General features: G+C 37.9%; 2 protein-coding genes and 1 long non-coding RNA gene across 10 annotated transcripts; all 3 read right to left on the bottom strand.

The window, feature by feature from the left end:
- Positions 1-7,124: 7,124 nt before the first annotated feature.
- Positions 7,125-15,808, bottom strand: LOC114152613 (uncharacterized). Of its 6 annotated transcripts, none has more exons than XR_003597182.1 (7): positions 9,834-10,052; positions 9,526-9,732; positions 9,296-9,365; positions 8,990-9,203; positions 8,735-8,827; positions 8,469-8,633; positions 7,125-7,918 (listed from the first exon to the last, which is right to left on the bottom strand). XR_003597182.1 is itself a non-coding variant. In XM_028030549.1 (6 exons), the coding sequence occupies exons 1-2, from the start codon at positions 15,602-15,604 to the stop codon at positions 11,003-11,005; spliced, it is 1,173 nt and encodes a 390-aa protein (XP_027886350.1). In that variant the 5' UTR covers positions 15,605-15,808; the 3' UTR covers positions 7,125-7,918; positions 8,450-8,633; positions 8,735-8,841; positions 10,084-10,168; positions 10,431-11,002. The 6 variants fall into 6 exon arrangements, 3 of the variants coding, with proteins under 3 accessions (XP_027886350.1, XP_027886349.1, XP_027886351.1); XR_003597181.1 differs by having other exon boundaries at positions 8,735-8,841; positions 8,984-9,203; positions 9,834-10,050; XR_003597179.1 differs by having other exon boundaries at positions 8,735-8,841; positions 9,834-10,047.
- Positions 15,809-17,698: 1,890 nt separating this feature from the next.
- LOC114152618 (uncharacterized) lies at positions 17,699-20,627 on the bottom strand. 3 transcript variants are annotated; one of them, XR_003597186.1, is made up of 7 exons: positions 20,408-20,627; positions 20,100-20,306; positions 19,870-19,939; positions 19,558-19,777; positions 19,309-19,415; positions 19,043-19,207; positions 17,699-18,492 (listed from the first exon to the last, which is right to left on the bottom strand). It is a non-coding gene; the product is annotated as an uncharacterized LOC114152618 (long non-coding RNA). The 3 variants fall into 3 exon arrangements; XR_003597185.1 differs by having other exon boundaries at positions 19,024-19,207; positions 19,564-19,777; positions 20,408-20,625; XR_003597184.1 differs by having other exon boundaries at positions 19,564-19,777; positions 20,408-20,623.
- A 523-nt stretch (positions 20,628-21,150) lies between these two features.
- Positions 21,151-26,382, bottom strand: LOC114152617 (uncharacterized). The gene is made up of 2 exons (XM_028030554.1): positions 26,133-26,382; positions 21,151-22,702 (listed from the first exon to the last, which is right to left on the bottom strand). The coding sequence occupies exons 1-2, from the start codon at positions 26,176-26,178 to the stop codon at positions 21,576-21,578; spliced, it is 1,173 nt and encodes a 390-aa protein (XP_027886355.1). The 5' UTR covers positions 26,179-26,382; the 3' UTR covers positions 21,151-21,575.
- Between the last annotated feature and the right edge of the window lie 231 nt (positions 26,383-26,613).

The raw sequence follows: 26,613 nt of genomic DNA, 5'->3' as shown, positions 1-26,613 counted from the left end.
ACACTGTTAGCCTGTTTTAAGATGCTACCATGGGCCTGAATATTGAAGCGTCTAAGTACAGCCATGTTGGATCTGCAGTCAAGATCGTTCAGAATTAAAACCTTCATTAGTGTAAACTTAGTGTAAACGTCCTGCAGATTTCTGTGGCATTGGATGGAACCACAGCTGATATCAGCCGAGAAACTCTCCTGCACTTGCTTCGGCATATTGTGCATGCATCTCAGAGGTTATTAGCCCAAAGTCTGCAGCTTTTACCTTTGAATCACTGAGTAAGGGGGTGTGTGTGTGTTTGAAGCTCCTTGATATAATGATCCTTGGCAACTCCTGGAGTTCAAAGTAAATTGGCAAGGGTGAAAAAAAAGACTTTTCTGCCACAGAACAAAATAGAGAAATCAGCCAGCTATGTTTAATAGAAATTTCATCAGTGCTCAACCAGTCCCTCAAATGGGTTATCTAAGATAATGGCTGCACAGGTTCATTACCTCGTTGTCAAATTAAATTTCTTTCTCTCCTTCAGGCAGATTGGATAGTGATTACAGATCCAACTTTCTCTCTGTGAATCGGCGAGGGAGAAGCGGTGACAGCAAAATTAGTCTATTTCATCTCAACACCTTTCTGCGCTGACCTGTTCACATCAGAGGGAAAACTCAAGAACCTCCTCCAAGATGCTGTGGCAGCAGCGACGGCTCTGGTCTCTCCTAAAGGAAGGTCCTTTTACTCACTTATTTTATTGACAAGAAAACGTGTTGGAAAAACAAAAAGGAAGAAACCAGTATATCTAGCTAACGTTAGGTCTTCTGCTTTTATTAAGTTAATTTTATATACATTCATTGAGTTAAAGTCCAAATTTATACCTTCATACCTTTGCCAGATTTAGATTAGAAATGATTTCTGTCAGAAAGTAAACTAAATATTTATCCTAAAGCTAAATATGCTAAATATTTAGCCTCTTTATGTTTGCTTCAAGCTAAATGTTTTGTTAGCAAGCTAACTTAGTTCAGAGCTAAATATTTATCTTCATACTAAATATTTTGCTCAGAGCCAAAATGTTTAGCTAATATTCAAATTAACCTGCTGATGAGTGGACTATCAAAATAAAAGCTGAGTCTTGCGAATCAGCCACAGCAGCAGGTTTGCAAAACCCAGCTTTTATTTTGGCAGTCCACTTCCAGTTAAGGGCAAATGAATTTGCATTTTAGCTAAATATTTAGTTATGACCTGAATATTTAGTTTGAAGCTAAGTATTTTGGTAAATATTTAGCTTCAAACTAAATATTAGCACACAGCTAATTTTTTAGTTAGCAAGCTAACTGTTTAGCTTTTTGAGCTAAGTATTTAGTTTGGCGCTTGATTTTTAGCTTTTCTTTTGATAGTGTAGTTCCAGTTATCGGCCCTGGGTGGCGTGCCATGTCCCTCCCCAAACCCCCACTGGATGCAAAGGTAAAACCTAAAAATTAAAATAGCTAAACAGGCTGGAGCAAAACCTCTCAAATGTGTTTGTGATCTTTCAGACTCGTCGTCTTCCTCCTCAGCACCATAAATATTCCTTCTCTTCTCCGAGAAGGAAAGAAAACCTGACATTCCCAAATCACTGCAACACATCTGTGAAAAACATCTGAGTTTCAGAGCAAAGCAGAACAAAGTCAGCCAGCCTCAGAAGTTCACTTCTCGTTGCTTTGAGGAAACCTCGGTTGATGCTGGCTTTGAGGAGAGGAATTGTACCAGAAGAACACAGCAAAGTAAACAGAGACGATTTCAGACGTGTTGGTGAAAACAATAGCTTTTCTGAATGCAGAAATGCTAAGAATCCATAAATGGTTTTAAATATTGATAACTGCTCCCATCCGGGAGCTTTTCATTAAGCATAAACCACTCTGTGGCAACGCCGCTTCACAGAAACTTTTAATTTCAGTTGGTATTTTTTCCCCTGGCAACACACGGGTATACAAAGCAATAAAAGCTCAACTCTGGTGCCGCTCTCCTGAGAAGAAAAGGAAAAAAAATGACATTGACGATGAAATAAAAGCCGACATATTTTCACGAGAGGTTGGCCTTCAGCCAGCAGAGGGGACAAAATACGAAACAAAAGCCGCTCAGAGAGCATCCGTGCATTTCATGAGTTTATAATAAAACATGTGGGCAGAGCAAATGTTTAAATGGTGAATATACAGCAGTTGAGTCAGAGAGAATCAGGAGGAACATCTGGCTTCGGATAAACCAGAGGAGAGCTGTTAAAGATGCAACAGGTCAGAATCTGACAGAAAAAACTGGCAGGAACTGAATGCTGTGAGAGGATGCTACATGAATGAATGCTACATGAGTGGATCCTACATGAGTGGATGCTACATGAATGAATGCTACATGAGTGGATCCTACATGAGTGGATGCTACATGAATGAATGCTACATGAGTGGATGCTACATGAATGAATGCTACATGAGTGGATGCTACATGAGTGGATCCTACATGAGTGGATGCTACATGAGTGGATCCTACATGAGTGGATGCTACATGAGTGGATGCTACATGAGTGGATCCTACATGAGTGGATGCTACATGAATGGATGCTACATGAGTGGATGCTACATGAATGGATGCTACATGAGTGGATGCTACATGAATGGATGCTATGTGAGAGGATGCTACATGAATGAATCCTACAGGAGTGGATTTGAGCTGGCATGGAGATCTTGCTGCGGTTCTGGTTCCTTCATTGTTGGTTTTGCTGTGAGTGGATGCTACATGAGTGGATGCTACATGAGTGATTTTGAGTTGACACTGAGGAGATCTTGCTGTGGTTCTGCTGAGTGTTCATTGCTGGCTCTGCTGCCGCTCATCTTCCTCTTGACTCTATAGACTCTGTATGGGGTTAAAGGTCAGGCCTGTTTGCTGCTCATTGGACCAGCTACCGGTGGCCTTTGTCAGAGTGAATTGGTACCAAGTCCTGCTGGAAAATGAAACCAGAATTTTTGTGATTCATCAGAAGGAAGAGTTAAAATGCCTTAGCTCCTCTTCCAGCTGCTCTGCTGTGCAGCCAGAAACAAAACCAGACGCTTTAATAAAATGTCATCTCCACTCGTCTTGTAAACAAAGCTCTGCGTCAGATAAATTCACTGATGACAGAAGAAAACAATGTATCTGCTCAGCTTGATCTGTGTTTACCAGTCAATTCTCATTTCATTAAATCGACTCAGATTTATCTGCAGTAACACAAATCAGCAGCAGCAGTTAAATCCCCAGAGGAGTTCAGCGGGTTCTACACTCTGTTATCTGACCCAGACCTTCAAAAGGTCAGAGGGCGACCAGGGCCAATGGTTTTCAATAAAGTCATAATTAAAAATTCTCCTATTCGCAAATGCAAACATCAGCGGTCCATCAGAAAGTGGCTTAATTCATCTACTGGTTAAATTAAAAATGGATTCCTGTACCAGTGGGGTGAAAGGGAAATCAGAAAGAGGTTTATGTTTCCAACCTGTGGGAAAATATTTACTCCGTCTGTAGATTTACTGTTTCCTCACTTCTCTGTCACATTTAAATGCTTCAGATCATCAGTCAAACTTTAATAATAACTTTTTAAAGATGATTGAGAACACAACTGTTATGATCATCCTGAAGATTTCTGGGAAATTATTCGGAGAACTAATGAGACAAAAATGTTACATTCTGAAAGGCTTTGTTCCCGTCACATCTGGAATAAAATTAACCCAGAGCATCAGACCTAGAGTCCAACACGGTGGTGGTAGTAGGTTGATCAGGGACTGCTGTCCTGCTTTAGGCCAGGACAGCTTGTTCTAGCATAAGAAGCCCTGAAGATTGTGACCCAAAGCTCACACACACTCAGGTTGTGCAGCAAAATAACGTCAGAAAATAAAAAAATAAATTTAAAAGGCCTTTAAAGAAAAACAAGTGAAGATTTTAGAGTGTCCTAGTCAAAGACTTACAATAATTGTTTTTTACACGTTGTGGCATGACATTTACAGACAGTTTACGCTTCAAACTCTCCTTCATGTTGGAGTTAAAACGTTTTGGCACAACACATGTATGGAGCTAAATTGGGGCCATAAAGTTGGTTAAAAAGAAAAAGGTTCAGTTCTGAACTTTTTTCTTTAATCAGTTGCAAATATATTTTTTGTTAGATTTTATTTTCAGTTTCATTTATTTTTGTACTTTCAAACTTTTGTCAGTTTCAAACGTATTTTCAGTGGATTTTTTTTCAAGTTTACAACTTTTTCCACTTTTAAAATAACTTTTGTTTTAAAATAATTTTTCAGCGTCAAACTTTTTTTCAGCTTAGCTTTTTTTTTTTCCTTTCCAACCTGATTTTTCAGTCTTTTTTTTTTTTTTAAACAAACTTCATGCCCCCAGTTTAGCTCCATACAACCTTCCTCCACAGCGATGGTAAAATCTCATAGCCAGTTATCAGCTGCTGCAGCCTGAGGTGGAACAAAGTGATCAGGTATAGGGGTGTGATTACTTTTCACACAGAACCAGGTTCAGTTGGATCGATTTTTATTAACCCTAAAAAATGAAATCATAATTTTATATATAAGTATGGCTCCTAACTTGTATACATACGTTTATGTAGAGATGACATTAGAGGAGAGTTAGGAACCAGAAATCATCCACGTCTGGACGGGGAAATTAGCAACAGGAGGAGGTGGCTGTTCCGCAGCAGCGCCCCCTACTGGGATCGTCTGAAACAGGAGAAAAATCACAGGCTGGTTATGATTAGATTTCTCCAAGTGGCAAATTGACGTTGGTTTCCTGCTGAGGAAGACGATGAGCAGCAGGTTCTCCAGAGCGCAGCGTGAGCGGCGGCAGATATGCTGATTGTTTCGTGTTTGTCAGAACTGACTGACGCTGGAGCTCAGAGAGTTTCAGGCAACTAAACATTTCAGAACTATCACAAACATTCGGCTCACATGTTGCTGCGCATTATTGATTTCAATGAGGCGTTTTCTATTTGCTTAAAATTAATGATTGATTTTTATTATTTATGATAACTGGATTATTGAAACCTGACATGATTTGTCCTTTGAAATGAACTCACATTTCTAAATATTGAGTGTTTTATTTGGATTTAGCAACACAAAGTAGCTTCTTTTTAGCCCTCTTACTATGATGCTTCTTAAAGGGACAGTATTACATAAAATCACCTCTTTTTTTTGTTTAGCTTTCCATCAATAACAGTGTTGCTTTGATTCATTCAGGTTTGAGAAATCCATTAATCTCCATGGCAACCATTAAGCTGGGTGGGCCTAGCCCTGAGTTTGAGGCATAGCTCCTCCCCCACCCAGCCACTTCAGACTAGCCAGAATGAATTAGCAAACAGCTGGTGGAACTGCTGAGCTCATTATAGGAGCTGCTGCTCAGAGCAACGCTGGTAATAATGGTAAAGGGTTAATGGAGGAGCCATGTTGGGATGACTTCCTGGAGGTGGATCTTCAGAAAGAGCAGGAGTTTCTTAAAGAGACAGAGGCCCAATTTCAAGGCGCTAAATTACTAGGTCATATTTGATTAATATAGCTTTTTTATATATATAACAACTGAACTTACCATAGTTACAAAATATCACTATGTGGCTGGAAAATACTGCCTCTTTAAAAAACAAACTGTAATGTGACTACGGTAGTCACATTACAGTTTATTTAAGGTAAATTACTCAGTTACATTCTTAAATCTGGGACCATGTCTGGCCAACAGTAAACAGAGTCAGAATTAAACCGTATAAAATCAAGACGTATCATCCATGTGGAAGATGTTTCTCTGATCATCTGACACCAACTCTGAACTTTGTGATGGCAGCGTCATGCTGTGGTGACGCAGTTCTTCTCTTCCACTCTACAGTTTGTTCCAGTTCGTGTTTGTCTAGAACATGAAATCCCCAAAATATAGTAAAGTTTTTGAGTGTATGTAAATACATAAAAAAAAGTAAGAATAATTTTGCATGGCACTGTAAGAAATGCATCTATCATTTATTAAAACATCTTAAAATATTTACAAATAAATTAACTAAAAGTGGGCCTGGATACGTGGCAATGTGAGATATTAGAGTTTATAATGAAAACAAAAATCAAATGCAGGGTTTATTAGAAGCAGAATAAGGGTTTTTAAAAATGAAGCCCTCGTAAATAACCACACTTTTTGTTTGTAGATCTATGGATAAATGCATAATTGGAAAGCAAAACTGCATTAATTTAAACACATTAATTTCTAATGAAGCAGGAAAATTGGAATATGAATTTATTTATTTATTTTTGCTCATATTTTAAGGTTAACGGTGTATATAAATTAACTATATTTGTTTAGTAAGTCCTTCCCAGTTGTATCACTGCTGCAATCCAACAGGAAGTAGTTCAGTCCACTCTTATTATAGAGCAACAGTGACATCTAGTGGCAGGAAGAGAAGAAGTTTGCAACAGCAAAATCTCAACTCTGCAATGATAGAACATTTCTAATTCCACTGATATATTTTCTCATTTTTAGCTTGGAAATAATGTCATCTGCCTCGTGAACTTTTACGTTTTCATCAATATTAAGGAAATATTGACTTAAAAAAGCTGAATTTTTGCCTTTACTCTCAGAAGAGGATCTGATCAAGACGAACTTTCATGACAGCTGCAGTCGTGCAGAAGTTCTGGATTTCTTGCCAACAATTCATAATGTTCAAATGAGCCTTCATTCTTTAAAGAGCAAATTTAAGAAATTATCAATTTTATGGAAACCAATGATGTCATTCTAGACTGTTTGTGTCTCCTCTGAAAGTTTCCTTAATTTGTTTTCATTTTGGTTTGTTAGTCCCAGTTCTGGATGATCTGATGAATGATCTGAAGCAGAGACAAGTCTTTAGTGGCAGTCAGCCATGAGCAGATGTGTTTAGTGCGGTTTGTGTTCATGGATTTGCTGCAATGTGACATCGATGAAAGCAAGAAAAGATGGACTACAAATACCATCAGACCTGCTAAACAGTCTCACTGGTAAACCGGATGTCATGTACCACCTACCTAACAAGGTTTTTTTTGTTGTTGTTTTTTTCATTTATTTAATTAACATCTGGTTAATTTGTTGCCTGTTTGGCAGCTTTCAAAAATAATTTGTCAAAACAAAAAAAATCAGCCATGTGATAATAGTATGTCACTTTTATTGTAACAATTTCTGATGACATAAATACAATCAAGCATTACAACAGTTTTCAACAATATTCATAACAGTTGGTAGTGACAGTTGAATGAAGAAATGTAAATATATAACTAATCTATGCGTCCTGTGCATATTTTACTCCTCGGTTTGGCAGAACAGACTGTGGGTTCCCAGACTCCCAGGAGGAATTGGGACAGTTTATGGCCGAGTCAAACAGCAGTCAATGTGGCCATGACCGTCTTTAGGGACAGTTTGAGGACCTCCAGAGACAGTGGCCTAATGCATCCACTGACTTGGGAATCCTATGTGGAAAACTACACAAGACTCGGAAATGAACGAGTCTAAAGTTCAAAGGTGTGTGTCCAACAACCACAACGCAGCAGAGTCAGAACTTTGACAGAGCAGGTTTCACAAGTTAACAACTTCCTTCACAGGCCAACATCCACATTTGAGTTTTGTGATTCTGTATTTGAAGTCCAAAGAGTTTTGTATCCCAAAGTTCATGTCTCTTTTGGAACTGATCGTATGTCTTGGGCTTTGGTATTTTGATAGTGTTTGAACAGGAAAGCGAGGTTTGGTCTGTCTCTAGGAGAATCCTAGCAGTCTGGTTTCTTCTTGTCGTCTGGTGCTGCCCTTTTCGCTGAGCTGAACCTCAAAGATTTCCTCAAACATTTCTGATGTCAGCTTTTCCACCCTTGTGCACATAAAGGGCCTGAACACAGAAGCATGAAGCTCCAAAGCAGAAATGACATCCAGGGTTGAAAGGCCATCCTTGAATCTAGAAAACATTTACAACAACCATCACTTTAATGATGCTAAAAAGAGCATCCATATTAAATGGATGTGTTTTACAGTCACACATAAAAATTTATATCTCTAATCTTGTTTTTTGTTTAGCACAGGTAATATTGCAAATCCACTAACTCAAGTCAAGCACTTGAATCAGGGTCTTACTTATTTGTCTGCTGGCTATTGTCGATTCTTACCCTACATTCGCTTGTTTTAACTGCAACAAAGTAGTAACTAATTAACATAGTTAACAGAGGTACTTCATTGTGCAATAACATGACACTATGTGCCTGGAAAATACATAATACTGCCCCTTCAGTAAACATCTGATTTATCCTGCACAGTAGAATCGTCTTTTAAACACAAAACACAAATGGTTTCAGTGTTAAATTAATCTATGGAGCAACACACTTGTCCCTTGACTAGTCAACTTGTCACTTGAAAAAATGGTGGAAACATGTTTTTGGCTTCAGTGATGGTATAAGCAAGTTCAGTTTATAAAAAGATCTTTTAGTTTCACTTTTTCTGTGCCGTTTCACCTGTTTGCTGCACGTTGGCACCTGTTGGTCACCGTATCTGATCAACTCATCGTCATGGGATCAGGAAACTTCTCTGGATTTCCAGCAGGATTTCCTGTGTCTCCTCAGTCCTCTGTGTCTCCTCTCTCCTCATTGGTCCAGTGCTGTTGACTAGTTTCAGTCATGCTAGTGAACCAACACATGATCAGACACACATTCCTTAATTTCTGTCTAAATAACAGATGATTGAATCAAACTTTCTGATCAAGTCATAATCATGACCTCACCATTTATAGAATCTACTAGAACCAGTAGGTCAGCAGGTCCTCTGCTCTATTCCTGATCCTCCTTCCATCAGCACAAAGCTCATCAAAGCTCTGCTGTTATGAATTGACTCAATGAAAAAAAATCAAACAAAAGGGTCAATAAGGAGAAAGTACAGCAGAAAGTTTTAATCAGATTTGAATATTGACCTCAACTTCAAGCATATTGAAAACTTTTTGTTGTGTAAAAGTAAATGTTACTTTTAATGTTACTCTTACTTTTTTTCTCAACTTTGTTCTCTTGTCTTCCTCCACCCGACTGGTGGTGTTGAAGGTGGAGGTTTGCAGGTTCAGGAGATCCAACCTGGGACATTATTGATCTGCAGAAACTGAATCTGGGATCAGAAACCAGCGCTGGGTTTTCTCTAATGGTTCTAAAATTCTTTAATATTCATCGTCTGACCAAGGAACAGGTGAACTTCAACATGAGACGCTGGAGAACCAACACATGATCAGACACACATTCAGTCTAAATAAAGGATGATTGAAAGAGACGTTTTGATCAAGTCATCATCATGTCCTCACCTTTTCCATAATCTGTTACAACCAGTAGAACAGCAGGTGGAGCAGGTCTTCTGTTTTAATTGTTGGTCAACTCAAGTCATGTGACATGAGTTGACAGAAAAATGAAATAAAGACAAAAGACAGCAGAGTTAAAAAAGAGAACATGGACAGAAGAAAGAAGAGTTTTGAAATTTGACATCGATTTCATCCATATTTAAAATTGTTAGCCAGGTAAAAATAAGTTTTCTCACTTTTTTCGTCAACTGGGTTCTCTTATCTACCTCCACCTTACTGGTGGTGTGTAGGTGGAGGTTTACAGGCTGACGAGGAAAACCTTCACATGATCTCTGTCTCTTTATTCTGCACACGTCCTCAGGTGTCCCCCTGTTAAATCTTTTTCTGTCTCCTAAGTCCTCTGTGTCTTCTCTCTCCTGATTGGTCCAGTGCTGTTGGTGATGCTAGAGAATCAACACATGATCAGACACACATTCCTTCATTTCTGTCTAAATAATAGATGATTGAAAGAGACTTTCTGATCAAGTCATCTTCATGTCCTCACCTTTTCCACAGTTTGTTACACCAGTAAGTTACCAGGTGGAGCAGGTCTTCTTCTTTAATTGTTGGTCAACTCAAGTCTCAAGTCATGTGACATGAGTTGACAGAGAAATGAAATAAAGAGAAAAGACAACAGAGTTAAAGAGGAAAATATGCATGGACAGCAGACAGAACCAGTTTCTAGCTTTCAGCTCAACTCTACGCAGCTCCATCTGAAATGTTTAGTTATGTTGTGTAGATATAAATGTTCTTACTTTTTTTGTCAGCTGGGTTCTCTTATCTTCCTCCTCCTGACTGGTGGTGTTGAAGGTGGAGGAATCCAGGCTCAGGAGATCCAACCTGGGATGATCAGAACATCAGAGATCTGAGAAGTCTGGACCTGGGATCAGAGACTAGTGTCTGTATTTTTTAATGTCTATTCTCTATTTGTGATCTTTCTGTGTTGCAACACATGAATATGGCCATATAAACTATTTGTTTTATGAGATTAATAGTTCATCTTTCTACTAATAGAGAATTTATTTCTGTTTATTTAGTAAAGCTGATGGTCCCCAATGCCAGCAGGAAGCAGGCAGTATTATGTGTTGTGGAATGCACTTACAAGAAGGGAACCAGAAGGACAGGAACCACATGGACAACGACGAAAGAGTCCAGCGATGAGCAGCTAAAACCTGAAAGATTAAAACTGGGAAACTGGATTAGTGGAGGAACAGATGAGAACAATTTTAGAGAGCATCGTGGGGGGAAGCACCGCGATTACACCCTGAAACATGGGAGAGTAGAGAGGAAAACAGAGTCAGAACCGCAAGGGGAATCTTGGAGGAAGCAGTCTCACTGCGAGCTGCTCTGACTGGGACTGACAGAGCAGCTTGCAGTCTGGAGACTGGTGAGGACCATGAACCAGAACCTCAGAATAAACTGTATCTATGGTGGTCCAAGTCACTGGACCAAGCCCTAACCAAATATTTATCTCTTTCTTTTATCCTTAAAGATTTTCATCTAACATAACATAAAAAATCTAGCAGCGGGACAAAGAAAAGCCCCGGTGCAAGACGCTACCTAAGGCATCCTCGGTCCTGCTAGAAAGCCATTGGCTTTAACAAAAACAACAGAGAAATTACGTTTTCCTAATGGGACTTCTCAGGTAGGTCTTCGGTTTTTCAAGATCCCACTCTAATCAGAGTCATCACCTGACAAGTCGTAATGAGGTCTAAAAAACACTTGTCTGGAACTCACTCTTCCTCTAATTCTGTCAGATCCAATCCCAGATGTTGAAGGTATAGGTTCCTCTTCTTCGTCCATTTGAGACTTCATCCAGACACATATGCAAGGGAATGACGAACTTGGAATTTTGCAGTATGTTGGTGGTGAAGGACAAACGACAGGGGAGGACAGAATGGGATCCTCACATGCATTCTGAGGTGAAAGACCGAAGGGTGAAAAAAGGTGATCCCCAAACAATGACATGGACGAGGAACTGGAGGCAGAGGATGACTGAGAAGAATCCTCATGCACCATCCATTGTGGGGGACAGAGGACAGTGAATGACGGAACGGGATCCTCACATGCACTCTCAGGTGAAATACTGAAGGGTGAATAAATGTGATCCAGCCAGAATGTCATGGACGAGGGATTGGAGAGTGGAAATGACTGAACGGGATCCTCACAAAACCTATTTGTGGAGGGACTGAAAAGAGGTTCCTCTTCTTCATCACTGTCCCAGGTCCACTTGCAGGGGAGCTCCTCTTCATCAACATCACTCTCCCTGGACCTCTTGGAGGGGAGCTCCACTTCAGCAACGGGATCCTCACATGCACTGTGAGGTGAAATACTGAAGGGTGAATTAATGTGATCCAGCCAGAATGTCATGGGCGAGGGAATGGAGAGTGGAAATGACTGAACGGGATCCTCACACAACGTATTTGTGGAGGGACTGAGAAGAGGTTCCTCTTCATCAACATCACTCTCCCTGGTCCTCTTGGCAGGGGGCTCCTCTTCAGAGTCACTGTCCTTTGGCCTCTTTCTGTTTACGCTGGTCCCAGATGTCACACGAGTCACATCCCCTACCAAACCTACCTGATGACGTTGTGAAGTACCAATAGATCTGGAGTCATCTGGACTCAAAATGGGCTCAGACAGAGGAGGTGAACTACACCTCGACGCCTCGCCATGATTTCCAGAAACCACGTTGTCAGACATCTGAGGGTCAACATCTGACCGCACCTTACCAAGATCCTTACCGCCGTCTGGATGTTCCTCCAACGTTGGGGATCCATCTGCTGGAAGCTCTACACTATGAGCTGTGAAGGAAAACAAGAAAAAACTATAGTTCATTATCAAGACCTTGACAAAAATCCAAAGCGATGTTTAAAGAGAACACTGAAATACCAAAATACATCAGCCCAGGTTTGAGAATGTCTAAATATGAATTAAACAAGTATGTGATGTGTTGAGGACTTTTTAATAGCTAATAAAATACCTTTAATCTTACATACCATTAGTGTGAATAAAATAAAACACTGCAACAAGTTACTCAGTTTACCTTCCTAAATTCTCACAAATCTTTGGTGCTGATGGACAGATCTGTTTTATCTTAATAGCCAAAACAAGATACACGAGCCATTCATTACTATTAAACTTAAAGTACTGCTTACATAAATTTAATACTATAAAAGAATTGAAAAATAATTAATATGTCTCCATTAGCATTTTTAAATTAATAAAATGTGAACTGTAGTTAATTAGATTAAATTCCTCTGAACTCCACAAATTTTCAGAACCACAACCACAGCTTCTCTGACACCCCATCAGTAAATCCTACAGTATGAATAAATACCCATATACTCCTACATATGGTCAACAGCAGAAATGGTCATCTGTAAATATCAGAGTCTAAACACTGGGGATCTAAATAAACAGTCCGACACAAATTTCCAGTCCGTTTCCAGTAAAAAGGGGCTCCTACAAAAATAAAACTGTTTATCTGGTTTAGAAATCCATATCCAGTGTTAAAATGGCCATTATGTTTTGTCTGGAGATAGACGAGACAAAATAATTAAGATATTAACCTGCATCCCTTATGTGTGCATGATGCCTCAAAGTCTTATTATCACATGTTAATATTACTCCAAATGGCTCAGTTATGGCTGAAGGTAGTGCTATGAAATTCATTACATCAGTCTGAAGATCATGGCTGCACACAACCCAGCAATAAACTCAGATGAATGTTCACAATTATATTGCTCCAAATCCAATACATAAGGACAATCGTGACCATCCTTCAGCGTACAATAACTCTTTGAAGAAGCTTAGTTAATGAGTTACAACAACATTTAATTTCCCTTTGGGATTAATAAAGTCTTTCTGAATTTCAATTCTGTCAATATTACCATCTCCATGGAGACAAAGAACATCAACAAGATTCTCCAAAAGTAATTCTCTCAAACTAAAATAATAGGTTTTCCGATCACTACACCACTATTAATATTGCTGACTCTTTCTGAAAACGTAGTCAGCGTGAAAATATATTACAGCTCCAAACATGCTAGGAACCAACACAGCATTTCGTAAACCACTAATTATTCAAAACTTCTCTTTCTTAGAATATAAAACTGAACAATAATAAAAATATAAACTAAACTATTTAATAATAACACAGGAGAAATTTATCATTAGAAATTAATGTTTTACATATTCTAAGTATTAGACTCATTTATTGTATTCAGATCAGTGGTGCATCCATGGAAAACAAACATGCTTATTTTAAAAAATAGGTCAAGAACAATCTAGTTTTGTTTATCTATTTTAGATAAAATATTAAAAAATATATATTGTCTGAAATCGAAATAAGATAATCACCTTGAGCTTTTGTGACATTTCTAAAATTAGATCGAAAAAAGATAAACTAAATAATTCAGAGATATTATAGGAGGTACATGTTTGAAAAGTTTTTGTCTTTCTTAACTTTTTATTGAAGTCATTTTATATCATTTCTGCAATGTATCCATGGAAGCTAAATATGTTTGGGCATTTTTGAAAAAAAAAAAAAAAAAATGGACAAAGAACCATCCAGTTTGCCAAGAATTGGACACCAAAGTCACAAAAGCTGATTTGATTTTCACATAAAATTATTATTTTGTATTTGAAAATCAGCTTTGATTGATGATCACTATGACACACACACACACACACCCACACCCACACACACACACACACACACAATGCTTATTACTGGGGCAACAGGTGTAGGAGTTTGCCCTGCAGTGGCCCGCCTCTGTCGTTGTGTCCTTGGTCAAGACGCTTCTCCCACCTTTCCTGCTGGTGTTGGTCAGAAGGGCCAATGGCTTGATAAAACAGCTGTGGCTACAATCTATTAGCTTTTCATGTTCATCAGTGTGTGAACGTGTGCATGAATAGAAAGTACTGATTTTATGTAAACCGTCCTTGAGTGTCCTAATAAACCTCTACAAGTCTGATGTCATTGCCATGGAAACCAAATATGTTTTGTCAGGACATTAAAAAAATAAAGAACAAGCTAATTTTCCCGTTTTTTTTTTTTTTTTTTCAAACCAGCATAACATTTTTTTCCCAAACACTAGTGCTAACACTCCAGACATTTATCCACAAATTTCAATAAGCTAACACATAAGTCACAAAACCATTTAAATTAACTCACAAATTTGTTTCATCCCACAAATGCAAAACAGACCTATTAAAGCTGCATTTTTCAAAGAAGTCAACAAAATTTTGAAGTATTGGACTACAAAATCATCAAACCTGATACTCTTAGATCAAATAGCATCATTTTAGCTTTTTTAATCAATTCATCCATGTTAGCATTCCTGGCTATGCTAAAGAAAAAACAGATCAACATGTCCTTATCTTGAAAAAATAATAAAACTAAATCAAATCATAGACTGTCATAGGGAAAATATCTTTTTAAAAAATGCTTTTTAAAGTAATATTAAATGTTTAATGCATTTCATTCAGCGTATCCATGGATACCGAGTGTGTATCACCGCATTTTTCAAAAAATAACGGTCAAAAACAAGCTAATTTTCCAACAACTGAACAGAAATTTTACTCTGTTTTTCTTTCTTCTTTCTTTTCAAATCAGCATAGCAGTTATTCTCAAACACCAGCGTTAATAAAGCATTGAACACAAAGTCATTAAACCTGACTCTCATTATAGCACCTTTGTTTCAATCAATTTGCACATTTTAGCATATGCTTAAAAAAACAGGTCTACATGTTCCTTTCTTTAAAAATAGCAAAACTAAACAATTAAATTACAATCTATCAAAGGGGAAAATACGTGTTGTTAAATGTTTTTCTTTAAAGTAACATTAAATAGCTAATGTATTTTATTTGGCGTATCCATGGAAACTGAGTGGAACAGAGCATTTTTCAAAAAATAACGGTCACGAGCAGGCTACCTTTTCACGAATTTGACATTAATTCAACTAATTTGACTATAATTAAATACATAAGTTTCTTAAATCACTACACCACTTTAACATTCCTGACATTTCCTGGAAATTCAGTCAAGAAAAAGGCTCATTAGTTAAGAAAGATCTACGCTAGCAAGAATGCTACTTGTCTTTTTTTGTACAGCAGGCAGTATTTCTTTAAAAGAAATGCACACAAACACAAAATAAACTAAACGATTCATTATTGTTTTACTAATAACTTGTTTTTGTTTATTAAAATAGTAGAAGAATGATATTAACCTTCCAGCTGATCACCCTGCTGGTTCTTCTCCTGGCCAGGATCCATCTTTCCCGGGTTGTGGGATTCTTCAGCAAGTGCGTATTTCAGCAAGCGCTTCTTTAGCAAGTTTTGCAAAGCAGACTTCTCACTAGGTTCAAACCTTCCGAGGCGTTATGCTCCTTCAGGCGTCTCCTTCAAAAGTCCCGTAGCAAAGGGAAAGATTTCAGAAGGTCAGCGTCATTTATAGGGTTACCGACGCTAACGTCGTTTCCATGACGATCATTGACGAAGGCTCAATGACGGATGCACGCGCTGGTGAGTGAGATAAACTGGACTCCAGAAGTTGCAAATTGCACCAGCTAAATAGTAAAAGATTCATGCAGGGCACCTTGTATTGTAGTACATAGTTCAGTTACAAATCACTCTTACAAGGCAAAAAATATATTAATATATACAATTATAGCATATGTTAATATTTTAATGTTGAATTGTTATCTTGATATAAGTCATTGTAAGGTGTTATAAGTGTAGCTTCAGTTCTTTGGTGCCACAGAAACATTGCCACCTCTATCATCTAGTAATGCCCAGCTTATGACTGATTTGCAAAGGTTACAAAAATAGATTCACTGATATATATTTTTATTTTTAGCTTGGAAATAATGTCATCTGCCTCTTGGACTTTTACGTTTTCATCAATATTAAGGAAATATTGCCTTCAAAAAGCTCCTATGTCTTGCTGAAAAGTTATGTTTGTTTTGTCTTATTTCAAAAATTATGAGCAAATCCACAGACAAAACTACAAAATATGTGAAGAAACATTAAGTTTTAGAATGTTTTTCTATCCACCATTCCTTTATTATTACATTTATTTAGCTTAACTGCTGCCAAATACCGTCTGGTTTTAAATGGCCACGAGTTCTGTGTAGAAAATATCATCAGATAATATATTATGAATTCATTATCAAATAATACATGTTTTTATCACAATCTTTTTATCATATAATAACATGTAACATGTAGATCTCAATCTATCTATACAGACAGACAGAGAAGTTTGTATCTTTTCCTTGGTGTATAAATATCTGGTTTCAATAATTGTGCCTTTTTTTATGTGACCATGTTTCATGTCTTGCAACTTCTGTGGTCAAAATCTGGGGACAGTTCAAGTGATCTGCTTTTCATGTGGGAAAAATGTGCAGTTCTTGACTCAAGGTGAAGACTCTGGTAAATAGTCTTGAAGTTCTCTTGGTTCAACAAGCCACATTTGTTGAAATACAAATGCCAGCTAGTTATCAGTAAATATGCTATTTCCTTTCTGGTTCTGAGTTTTGAATATTTTTTCAATTAACATACCTTACTGCACATTATGTTTCAGTAGAGTATACTATTTATATGCTACTTTTAATAACTCCACTGTACTTGCGTTGAATTTTGTGCCATTACTGTACAGAATTTTACTGTTTTTACGTATTTTATCTTCTATTTTTATTTGAACCTAACTGCTTTAATTGTGTGTCACATTGTTAGTTTAGCTCCTGATTGTCTCCATTGTTGGACAGTAAAAGTTTTTCTATTCTGCTCTATTTTCTTTAACATGGTTGGTGCTGGACTCGCTCTCAGAAGAGGATCTGATCAAGACGAACTTTCATGACAGCTGCAGTCGTGCAGAAGTTCTGGATTTCTTGCCAACAATTCATAATGTTCAAATGAGCCTTCATTCTTTAAAGAGCAAATTTAAGAAATTATCAATTTTATGGAAACCAATGATGTCATTCTAGACTGTTTGTGTCTCCTCTGAAAGTTTCCTTAATTTGTTTTCATTTTGGTTTGTTAGTCCCAGTTCTGGATGATCTGATGAATGATCTGAAGCAGAGACAAGTCTTTAGTGGCAGTCAGCCATGAGCAGATGTGTTTAGTGCGGTTTGTGTTCATGGATTTGCTGCAATGTGACATCGATGAAAGCAAGAAAAGATGGACTACAAATACCATCAGACCTGCTAAACAGTCTCACTGGTAAACCGGATGTCATGTACCACCTACCTAACAAGGTTTTTTTTGTTGTTGTTTTTTTCATTTATTTAATTAACATCTGGTTAATTTGTTGCCTGTTTGGCAGCTTTCAAAAATAATTTGTCAAAACAAAAAAAATCAGCCATGTGATAATAGTATGTCACTTTTATTGTAACAATTTCTGATGACATAAATACAATCAAGCATTACAACAGTTTTCAACAATATTCATAACAGTTGGTAGTGACAGTTGAATGAAGAAATGTAAATATATAACTAATCTATGCGTCCTGTGCATATTTTACTCCTCGGTTTGGCAGAACAGACTGTGGGTTCCCAGACTCCCAGGAGGAATTGGGACAGTTTATGGCCGAGTCAAACAGCAGTCAATGTGGCCATGACCGTCTTTAGGGACAGTTTGAGGACCTCCAGAGACAGTGGCCTAATGCATCCACTGACTTGGGAATCCTATGTGGAAAACTACACAAGACTCGGAAATGAACGAGTCTAAAGTTCAAAGGTGTGTGTCCAACAACCACAACGCAGCAGAGTCAGAACTTTGACAGAGCAGGTTTCACAAGTTAACAACTTCCTTCACAGGCCAACATCCACATTTGAGTTTTGTGATTCTGTATTTGAAGTCCAAAGAGTTTTGTATCCCAAAGTTCATGTCTCTTTTGGAACTGATCGTATGTCTTGGGCTTTGGTATTTTGATAGTGTTTGAACAGGAAAGCGAGGTTTGGTCTGTCTCTAGGAGAATCCTAGCAGTCTGGTTTCTTCTTGTCGTCTGGTGCTGCCCTTTTCGCTGAGCTGAACCTCAAAGATTTCCTCAAACATTTCTGATGTCAGCTTTTCCACCCTTGTGCACATAAAGGGCCTGAACACAGAAGCATGAAGCTCCAAAGCAGAAATGACATCCAGGGTTGAAAGGCCATCCTTGAATCTAGAAAACATTTACAACAACCATCACTTTAATGATGCTAAAAAGAGCATCCATATTAAATGGATGTGTTTTACAGTCACACATAAAAATTTATATCTCTAATCTTGTTTTTTGTTTAGCACAGGTAATATTGCAAATCCACTAACTCAAGTCAAGCACTTGAATCAGGGTCTTACTTATTTGTCTGCTGGCTATTGTCGATTCTTACCCTACATTCGCTTGTTTTAACTGCAACAAAGTAGTAACTAATTAACATAGTTAACAGAGGTACTTCATTGTGCAATAACATGACACTATGTGCCTGGAAAATACATAATACTGCCCCTTCAGTAAACATCTGATTTATCCTGCACAGTAGAATCGTCTTTTAAACACAAAACACAAATGGTTTCAGTGTTAAATTAATCTATGGAGCAACACACTTGTCCCTTGACTAGTCAACTTGTCACTTGAAAAAATGGTGGAAACATGTTTTTGGCTTCAGTGATGGTATAAGCAAGTTCAGTTTATAAAAAGATCTTTTAGTTTCACTTTTTCTGTGCCGTTTCACCTGTTTGCTGCACGTTGGCACCTGTTGGTCACCGTATCTGATCAACTCATCGTCATGGGATCAGGAAACTTCTCTGGATTTCCAGCAGGATTTCCTGTGTCTCCTCAGTCCTCTGTGTCTCCTCTCTCCTCATTGGTCCAGTGCTGTTGACTAGTTTCAGTCATGCTAGTGAACCAACACATGATCAGACACACATTCCTTAATTTCTGTCTAAATAACAGATGATTGAATCAAACTTTCTGATCAAGTCATAATCATGACCTCACCATTTATAGAATCTACTAGAACCAGTAGGTCAGCAGGTCCTCTGCTCTATTCCTGATCCTCCTTCCATCAGCACAAAGCTCATCAAAGCTCTGCTGTTATGAATTGACTCAATGAAAAAAAATCAAACAAAAGGGTCAATAAGGAGAAAGTACAGCAGAAAGTTTTAATCAGATTTGAATATTGACCTCAACTTCAAGCATATTGAAAACTTTTTGTTGTGTAAAAGTAAATGTTACTTTTAATGTTACTCTTACTTTTTTTCTCAACTTTGTTCTCTTGTCTTCCTCCACCCGACTGGTGGTGTTGAAGGTGGAGGTTTGCAGGTTCAGGAGATCCAACCTGGGACATTATTGATCTGCAGAAACTGAATCTGGGATCAGAAACCAGCGCTGGGTTTTCTCTAATGGTTCTAAAATTCTTTAATATTCATCGTCTGACCAAGGAACAGGTGAACTTCAACATGAGACGCTGGAGAACCAACACATGATCAGACACACATTCAGTCTAAATAAAGGATGATTGAAAGAGACGTTTTGATCAAGTCATCATCATGTCCTCACCTTTTCCATAATCTGTTACAACCAGTAGAACAGCAGGTGGAGCAGGTCTTCTGTTTTAATTGTTGGTCAACTCAAGTCATGTGACATGAGTTGACAGAAAAATGAAATAAAGACAAAAGACAGCAGAGTTAAAAAAGAGAACATGGACAGAAGAAAGAAGAGTTTTGAAATTTGACATCGATTTCATCCATATTTAAAATTGTTAGCCAGGTAAAAATAAGTTTTCTCACTTTTTTCGTCAACTGGGTTCTCTTATCTACCTCCACCTTACTGGTGGTGTGTAGGTGGAGGTTTACAGGCTGACGAGGAAAACCTTCACATGATCTCTGTCTCTTTATTCTGCACACGTCCTCAGGTGTCCCCCTGTTAAATCTTTTTCTGTCTCCTAAGTCCTCTGTGTCTTCTCTCTCCTGATTGGTCCAGTGCTGTTGGTGATGCTAGAGAATCAACACATGATCAGACACACATTCCTTCATTTCTGTCTAAATAATAGATGATTGAAAGAGACTTTCTGATCAAGTCATCTTCATGTCCTCACCTTTTCCACAGTTTGTTACACCAGTAAGTTACCAGGTGGAGCAGGTCTTCTTCTTTAATTGTTGGTCAACTCAAGTCTCAAGTCATGTGACATGAGTTGACAGAGAAATGAAATAAAGAGAAAAGACAACAGAGTTAAAGAGGAAAATATGCATGGACAGCAGACAGAACCAGTTTCTAGCTTTCAGCTCAACTCTACGCAGCTCCATCTGAAATGTTTAGTTATGTTGTGTAGATATAAATGTTCTTACTTTTTTTGTCAGCTGGGTTCTCTTATCTTCCTCCTCCTGACTGGTGGTGTTGAAGGTGGAGGAATCCAGGCTCAGGAGATCCAACCTGGGATGATCAGAACATCAGAGATCTGAGAAGTCTGGACCTGGGATCAGAGACTAGTGTCTGTATTTTTTAATGTCTATTCTCTATTTGTGATCTTTCTGTGTTGCAACACATGAATATGGCCATATAAACTATTTGTTTTATGAGATTAATAGTTCATCTTTCTACTAATAGAGAATTTATTTCTGTTTATTTAGTAAAGCTGATGGTCCCCAATGCCAGCAGGAAGCAGGCAGTATTATGTGTTGTGGAATGCACTTACAAGAAGGGAACCAGAAGGACAGGAACCACATGGACAACGACGAAAGAGTCCAGCGATGAGCAGCTAAAACCTGAAAGATTAAAACTGGGAAACTGGATTAGTGGAGGAACAGATGAGAACAATTTTAGAGAGCATCGTGGGGGAAGCACCGCGATTACACCCTGAAACATGGGAGAGTAGAGAGGAAAACAGAGTCAGAACCGCAAGGGGAATCTTGGAGGAAGCAGTCTCACTGCGAGCTGCTCTGACTGGGACTGACAGAGCAGCTTGCAGTCTGGAGACTGGTGAGGACCATGAACCAGAACCTCAGAATAAACTGTATCTATGGTGGTCCAAGTCACTGGACCAAGCCCTAACCAAATATTTATCTCTTTCTTTTATCCTTAAAGATTTTCATCTAACATAACATAAAAAATCTAGCAGCGGGACAAAGAAAAGCCCCGGTGCAAGACGCTACCTAAGGCATCCTCGGTCCTGCTAGAAAGCCATTGGCTTTAACAAAAACAACAGAGAAATTACGTTTTCCTAATGGGACTTCTCAGGTAGGTCTTCGGTTTTTCAAGATCCCACTCTAATCAGAGTCATCACCTGACAAGTCGTAATGAGGTCTAAAAAACACTTGTCTGGAACTCACTCTTCCTCTAATTCTGTCAGATCCAATCCCAGATGTTGAAGGTATAGGTTCCTCTTCTTCGTCCATTTGAGACTTCATCCAGACACATATGCAAGGGAATGACGAACTTGGAATTTTGCAGTATGTTGGTGGTGAAGGACAAACGACAGGGGAGGACAGAATGGGATCCTCACATGCATTCTGAGGTGAAAGACCGAAGGGTGAAAAAAGGTGATCCCCAAACAATGACATGGACGAGGAACTGGAGGCAGAGGATGACTGAGAAGAATCCTCATGCACCATCCATTGTGGGGGACAGAGGACAGTGAATGACGGAACGGGATCCTCACATGCACTCTCAGGTGAAATACTGAAGGGTGAATAAATGTGATCCAGCCAGAATGTCATGGACGAGGGATTGGAGAGTGGAAATGACTGAACGGGATCCTCACAAAACCTATTTGTGGAGGGACTGAAAAGAGGTTCCTCTTCTTCATCACTGTCCCAGGTCCACTTGCAGGGGAGCTCCTCTTCATCAACATCACTCTCCCTGGACCTCTTGGAGGGGAGCTCCACTTCAGCAACGGGATCCTCACATGCACTGTGAGGTGAAATACTGAAGGGTGAATTAATGTGATCCAGCCAGAATGTCATGGGCGAGGGAATGGAGAGTGGAAATGACTGAACGGGATCCTCACACAACGTATTTGTGGAGGGACTGAGAAGAGGTTCCTCTTCATCAACATCACTCTCCCTGGTCCTCTTGGCAGGGGGCTCCTCTTCAGAGTCACTGTCCTTTGGCCTCTTTCTGTTTACGCTGGTCCCAGATGTCACACGAGTCACATCCCCTACCAAACCTACCTGATGACGTTGTGAAGTACCAATAGATCTGGAGTCATCTGGACTCAAAATGGGCTCAGACAGAGGAGGTGAACTACACCTCGACGCCTCGCCATGATTTCCAGAAACCACGTTGTCAGACATCTGAGGGTCAACATCTGACCGCACCTTACCAAGATCCTTACCGCCGTCTGGATGTTCCTCCAACGTTGGGGATCCATCTGCTGGAAGCTCTACACTATGAGCTGTGAAGGAAAACAAGAAAAAACTATAGTTCATTATCAAGACCTTGACAAAAATCCAAAGCGATGTTTAAAGAGAACACTGAAATACCAAAATACATCAGCCCAGGTTTGAGAATGTCTAAATATGAATTAAACAAGTATGTGATGTGTTGAGGACTTTTTAATAGCTAATAAAATACCTTTAATCTTACATACCATTAGTGTGAATAAAATAAAACACTGCAACAAGTTACTCAGTTTACCTTCCTAAATTCTCACAAATCTTTGGTGCTGATGGACAGATCTGTTTTATCTTAATAGCCAAAACAAGATACACGAGCCATTCATTACTATTAAACTTAAAGTACTGCTTACATAAATTTAATACTATAAAAGAATTGAAAAATAATTAATATGTCTCCATTAGCATTTTTAAATTAATAAAATGTGAACTGTAGTTAATTAGATTAAATTCCTCTGAACTCCACAAATTTTCAGAACCACAACCACAGCTTCTCTGACACCCCATCAGTAAATCCTACAGTATGAATAAATACCCATATACTCCTACATATGGTCAACAGCAGAAATGGTCATCTGTAAATATCAGAGTCTAAACACTGGGGATCTAAATAAACAGTCCGACACAAATTTCCAGTCCGTTTCCAGTAAAAAGGGGCTCCTACAAAAATAAAACTGTTTATCTGGTTTAGAAATCCATATCCAGTGTTAAAATGGCCATTATGTTTTGTCTGGAGATAGACGAGACAAAATAATTAAGATATTAACCTGCATCCCTTATGTGTGCATGATGCCTCAAAGTCTTATTATCACATGTTAATATTACTCCAAATGGCTCAGTTATGGCTGAAGGTAGTGCTATGAAATTCATTACATCAGTCTGAAGATCATGGCTGCACACAACCCAGCAATAAACTCAGATGAATGTTCACAATTATATTGCTCCAAATCCAATACATAAGGACAATCGTGACCATCCTTCAGCGTACAATAACTCTTTGAAGAAGCTTAGTTAATGAGTTACAACAACATTTAATTTCCCTTTGGGATTAATAAAGTCTTTCTGAATTTCAATTCTGTCAATATTACCATCTCCATGGAGACAAAGAACATCAACAAGATTCTCCAAAAGTAATTCTCTCAAACTAAAATAATAGGTTTTCCGATCACTACACCACTATTAATATTGCTGACTCTTTCTGAAAACGTAGTCAGCGTGAAAATATATTACAGCTCCAAACATGCTAGGAACCAACACAGCATTTCGTAAACCACTAATTATTCAAAACTTCTCTTTCTTAGAATATAAAACTGAACAATAATAAAAATATAAACTAAACTATTTAATAATAACACAGGAGAAATTTATCATTAGAAATTAATGTTTTACATATTCTAAGTATTAGACTCATTTATTGTATTCAGATCAGTGGTGCATCCATGGAAAACAAACATGCTTATTTTAAAAAATAGGTCAAGAACAATCTAGTTTTGTTTATCTATTTTAGATAAAATATTAAAAAATATATATTGTCTGAAATCGAAATAAGATAATCACCTTGAGCTTTTGTGACATTTCTAAAATTAGATCGAAAAAAGATAAACTAAATAATTCAGAGATATTATAGGAGGTACATGTTTGAAAAGTTTTTGTCTTTCTTAACTTTTTATTGAAGTCATTTTATATCATTTCTGCAATGTATCCATGGAAGCTAAATATGTTTGGGCATTTTTGAAAAAAAAAAAAAAAAAAATGGACAAAGAACCATCCAGTTTGCCAAGAATTGGACACCAAAGTCACAAAAGCTGATTTGATTTTCACATAAAATTATTATTTTGTATTTGAAAATCAGCTTTGATTGATGATCACTATGACACACACACACACACACCCACACCCACACACACACACACACACACAATGCTTATTACTGGGGCAACAGGTGTAGGAGTTTGCCCTGCAGTGGCCCGCCTCTGTCGTTGTGTCCTTGGTCAAGACGCTTCTCCCACCTTTCCTGCTGGTGTTGGTCAGAAGGGCCAATGGCTTGATAAAACAGCTGTGGCTACAATCTATTAGCTTTTCATGTTCATCAGTGTGTGAACGTGTGCATGAATAGAAAGTACTGATTTTATGTAAACCGTCCTTGAGTGTCCTAATAAACCTCTACAAGTCTGATGTCATTGCCATGGAAACCAAATATGTTTTGTCAGGACATTAAAAAAATAAAGAACAAGCTAATTTTCCCGTTTTTTTTTTTTTTTTTTCAAACCAGCATAACATTTTTTTCCCAAACACTAGTGCTAACACTCCAGACATTTATCCACAAATTTCAATAAGCTAACACATAAGTCACAAAACCATTTAAATTAACTCACAAATTTGTTTCATCCCACAAATGCAAAACAGACCTATTAAAGCTGCATTTTTCAAAGAAGTCAACAAAATTTTGAAGTATTGGACTACAAAATCATCAAACCTGATACTCTTAGATCAAATAGCATCATTTTAGCTTTTTTAATCAATTCATCCATGTTAGCATTCCTGGCTATGCTAAAGAAAAAACAGATCAACATGTCCTTATCTTGAAAAAATAATAAAACTAAATCAAATCATAGACTGTCATAGGGAAAATATCTTTTTAAAAAATGCTTTTTAAAGTAATATTAAATGTTTAATGCATTTCATTCAGCGTATCCATGGATACCGAGTGTGTATCACCGCATTTTTCAAAAAATAACGGTCAAAAACAAGCTAATTTTCCAACAACTGAACAGAAATTTTACTCTGTTTTTCTTTCTTCTTTCTTTTCAAATCAGCATAGCAGTTATTCTCAAACACCAGCGTTAATAAAGCATTGAACACAAAGTCATTAAACCTGACTCTCATTATAGCACCTTTGTTTCAATCAATTTGCACATTTTAGCATATGCTTAAAAAAACAGGTCTACATGTTCCTTTCTTTAAAAATAGCAAAACTAAACAATTAAATTACAATCTATCAAAGGGGAAAATACGTGTTGTTAAATGTTTTTCTTTAAAGTAACATTAAATAGCTAATGTATTTTATTTGGCGTATCCATGGAAACTGAGTGGAACAGAGCATTTTTCAAAAAATAACGGTCACGAGCAGGCTACCTTTTCACGAATTTGACATTAATTCAACTAATTTGACTATAATTAAATACATAAGTTTCTTAAATCACTACACCACTTTAACATTCCTGACATTTCCTGGAAATTCAGTCAAGAAAAAGGCTCATTAGTTAAGAAAGATCTACGCTAGCAAGAATGCTACTTGTCTTTTTTTGTACAGCAGGCAGTATTTCTTTAAAAGAAATGCACACAAACACAAAATAAACTAAACGATTCATTATTGTTTTACTAATAACTTGTTTTTGTTTATTAAAATAGTAGAAGAATGATATTAACCTTCCAGCTGATCACCCTGCTGGTTCTTCTCCTGGCCAGGATCCATCTTTCCCGGGTTGTGGGATTCTTCAGCAAGTGCGTATTTCAGCAAGCGCTTCTTTAGCAAGTTTTGCAAAGCAGACTTCTCACTAGGTTCAAACCTTCCGAGGCGTTATGCTCCTTCAGGCGTCTCCTTCAAAAGTCCCGTAGCAAAGGGAAAGATTTCAGAAGGTCAGCGTCATTTATAGGGTTACCGACGCTAACGTCGTTTCCATGACGATCATTGACGAAGGCTCAATGACGGATGCACGCGCTGGTGAGTGAGATAAACTGGACTCCAGAAGTTGCAAATTGCACCAGCTAAATAGTAAAAGATTCATGCAGGGCACCTTGTATTGTAGTACATAGTTCAGTTACAAATCACTCTTACAAGGCAAAAAATATATTAATATATACAATTATAGCATATGTTAATATTTTAATGTTGAATTGTTATCTTGAT

This window comes from Xiphophorus couchianus, chromosome 11, assembly GCF_001444195.1.
Source record: "Xiphophorus couchianus chromosome 11, X_couchianus-1.0, whole genome shotgun sequence".
Classification (NCBI taxonomy): domain Eukaryota; kingdom Metazoa; phylum Chordata; class Actinopteri; order Cyprinodontiformes; family Poeciliidae; genus Xiphophorus; species Xiphophorus couchianus.
The sequence above is the reverse complement of the archived record's forward strand: the minus strand, read 5'-3'. Positions and strand labels throughout refer to the sequence as shown.

What these genes read in the sequence shown, in the direction of transcription:
- LOC114152613 (XM_028030549.1), bottom strand. Translation starts at nt 15,604, where the DNA reads ATGGATCCTGGCCAGGAGAAGAACCAGCAGGGTGATCAGCTGGAAG. An exon ending in GCAGGGTGATCAGCTGGAAG is followed by an intron (nt 12,130 to 15,558) that starts GTTAATATCATT and finishes TTTCCTTCACAG; the next exon opens with CTCATAGTGTAGAGCTTCCA.
- LOC114152617 (XM_028030554.1), bottom strand. Translation starts at nt 26,178, where the DNA reads ATGGATCCTGGCCAGGAGAAGAACCAGCAGGGTGATCAGCTGGAAG. An exon ending in GCAGGGTGATCAGCTGGAAG is followed by an intron (nt 22,703 to 26,132) that starts GTTAATATCATT and finishes TTTCCTTCACAG; the next exon opens with CTCATAGTGTAGAGCTTCCA.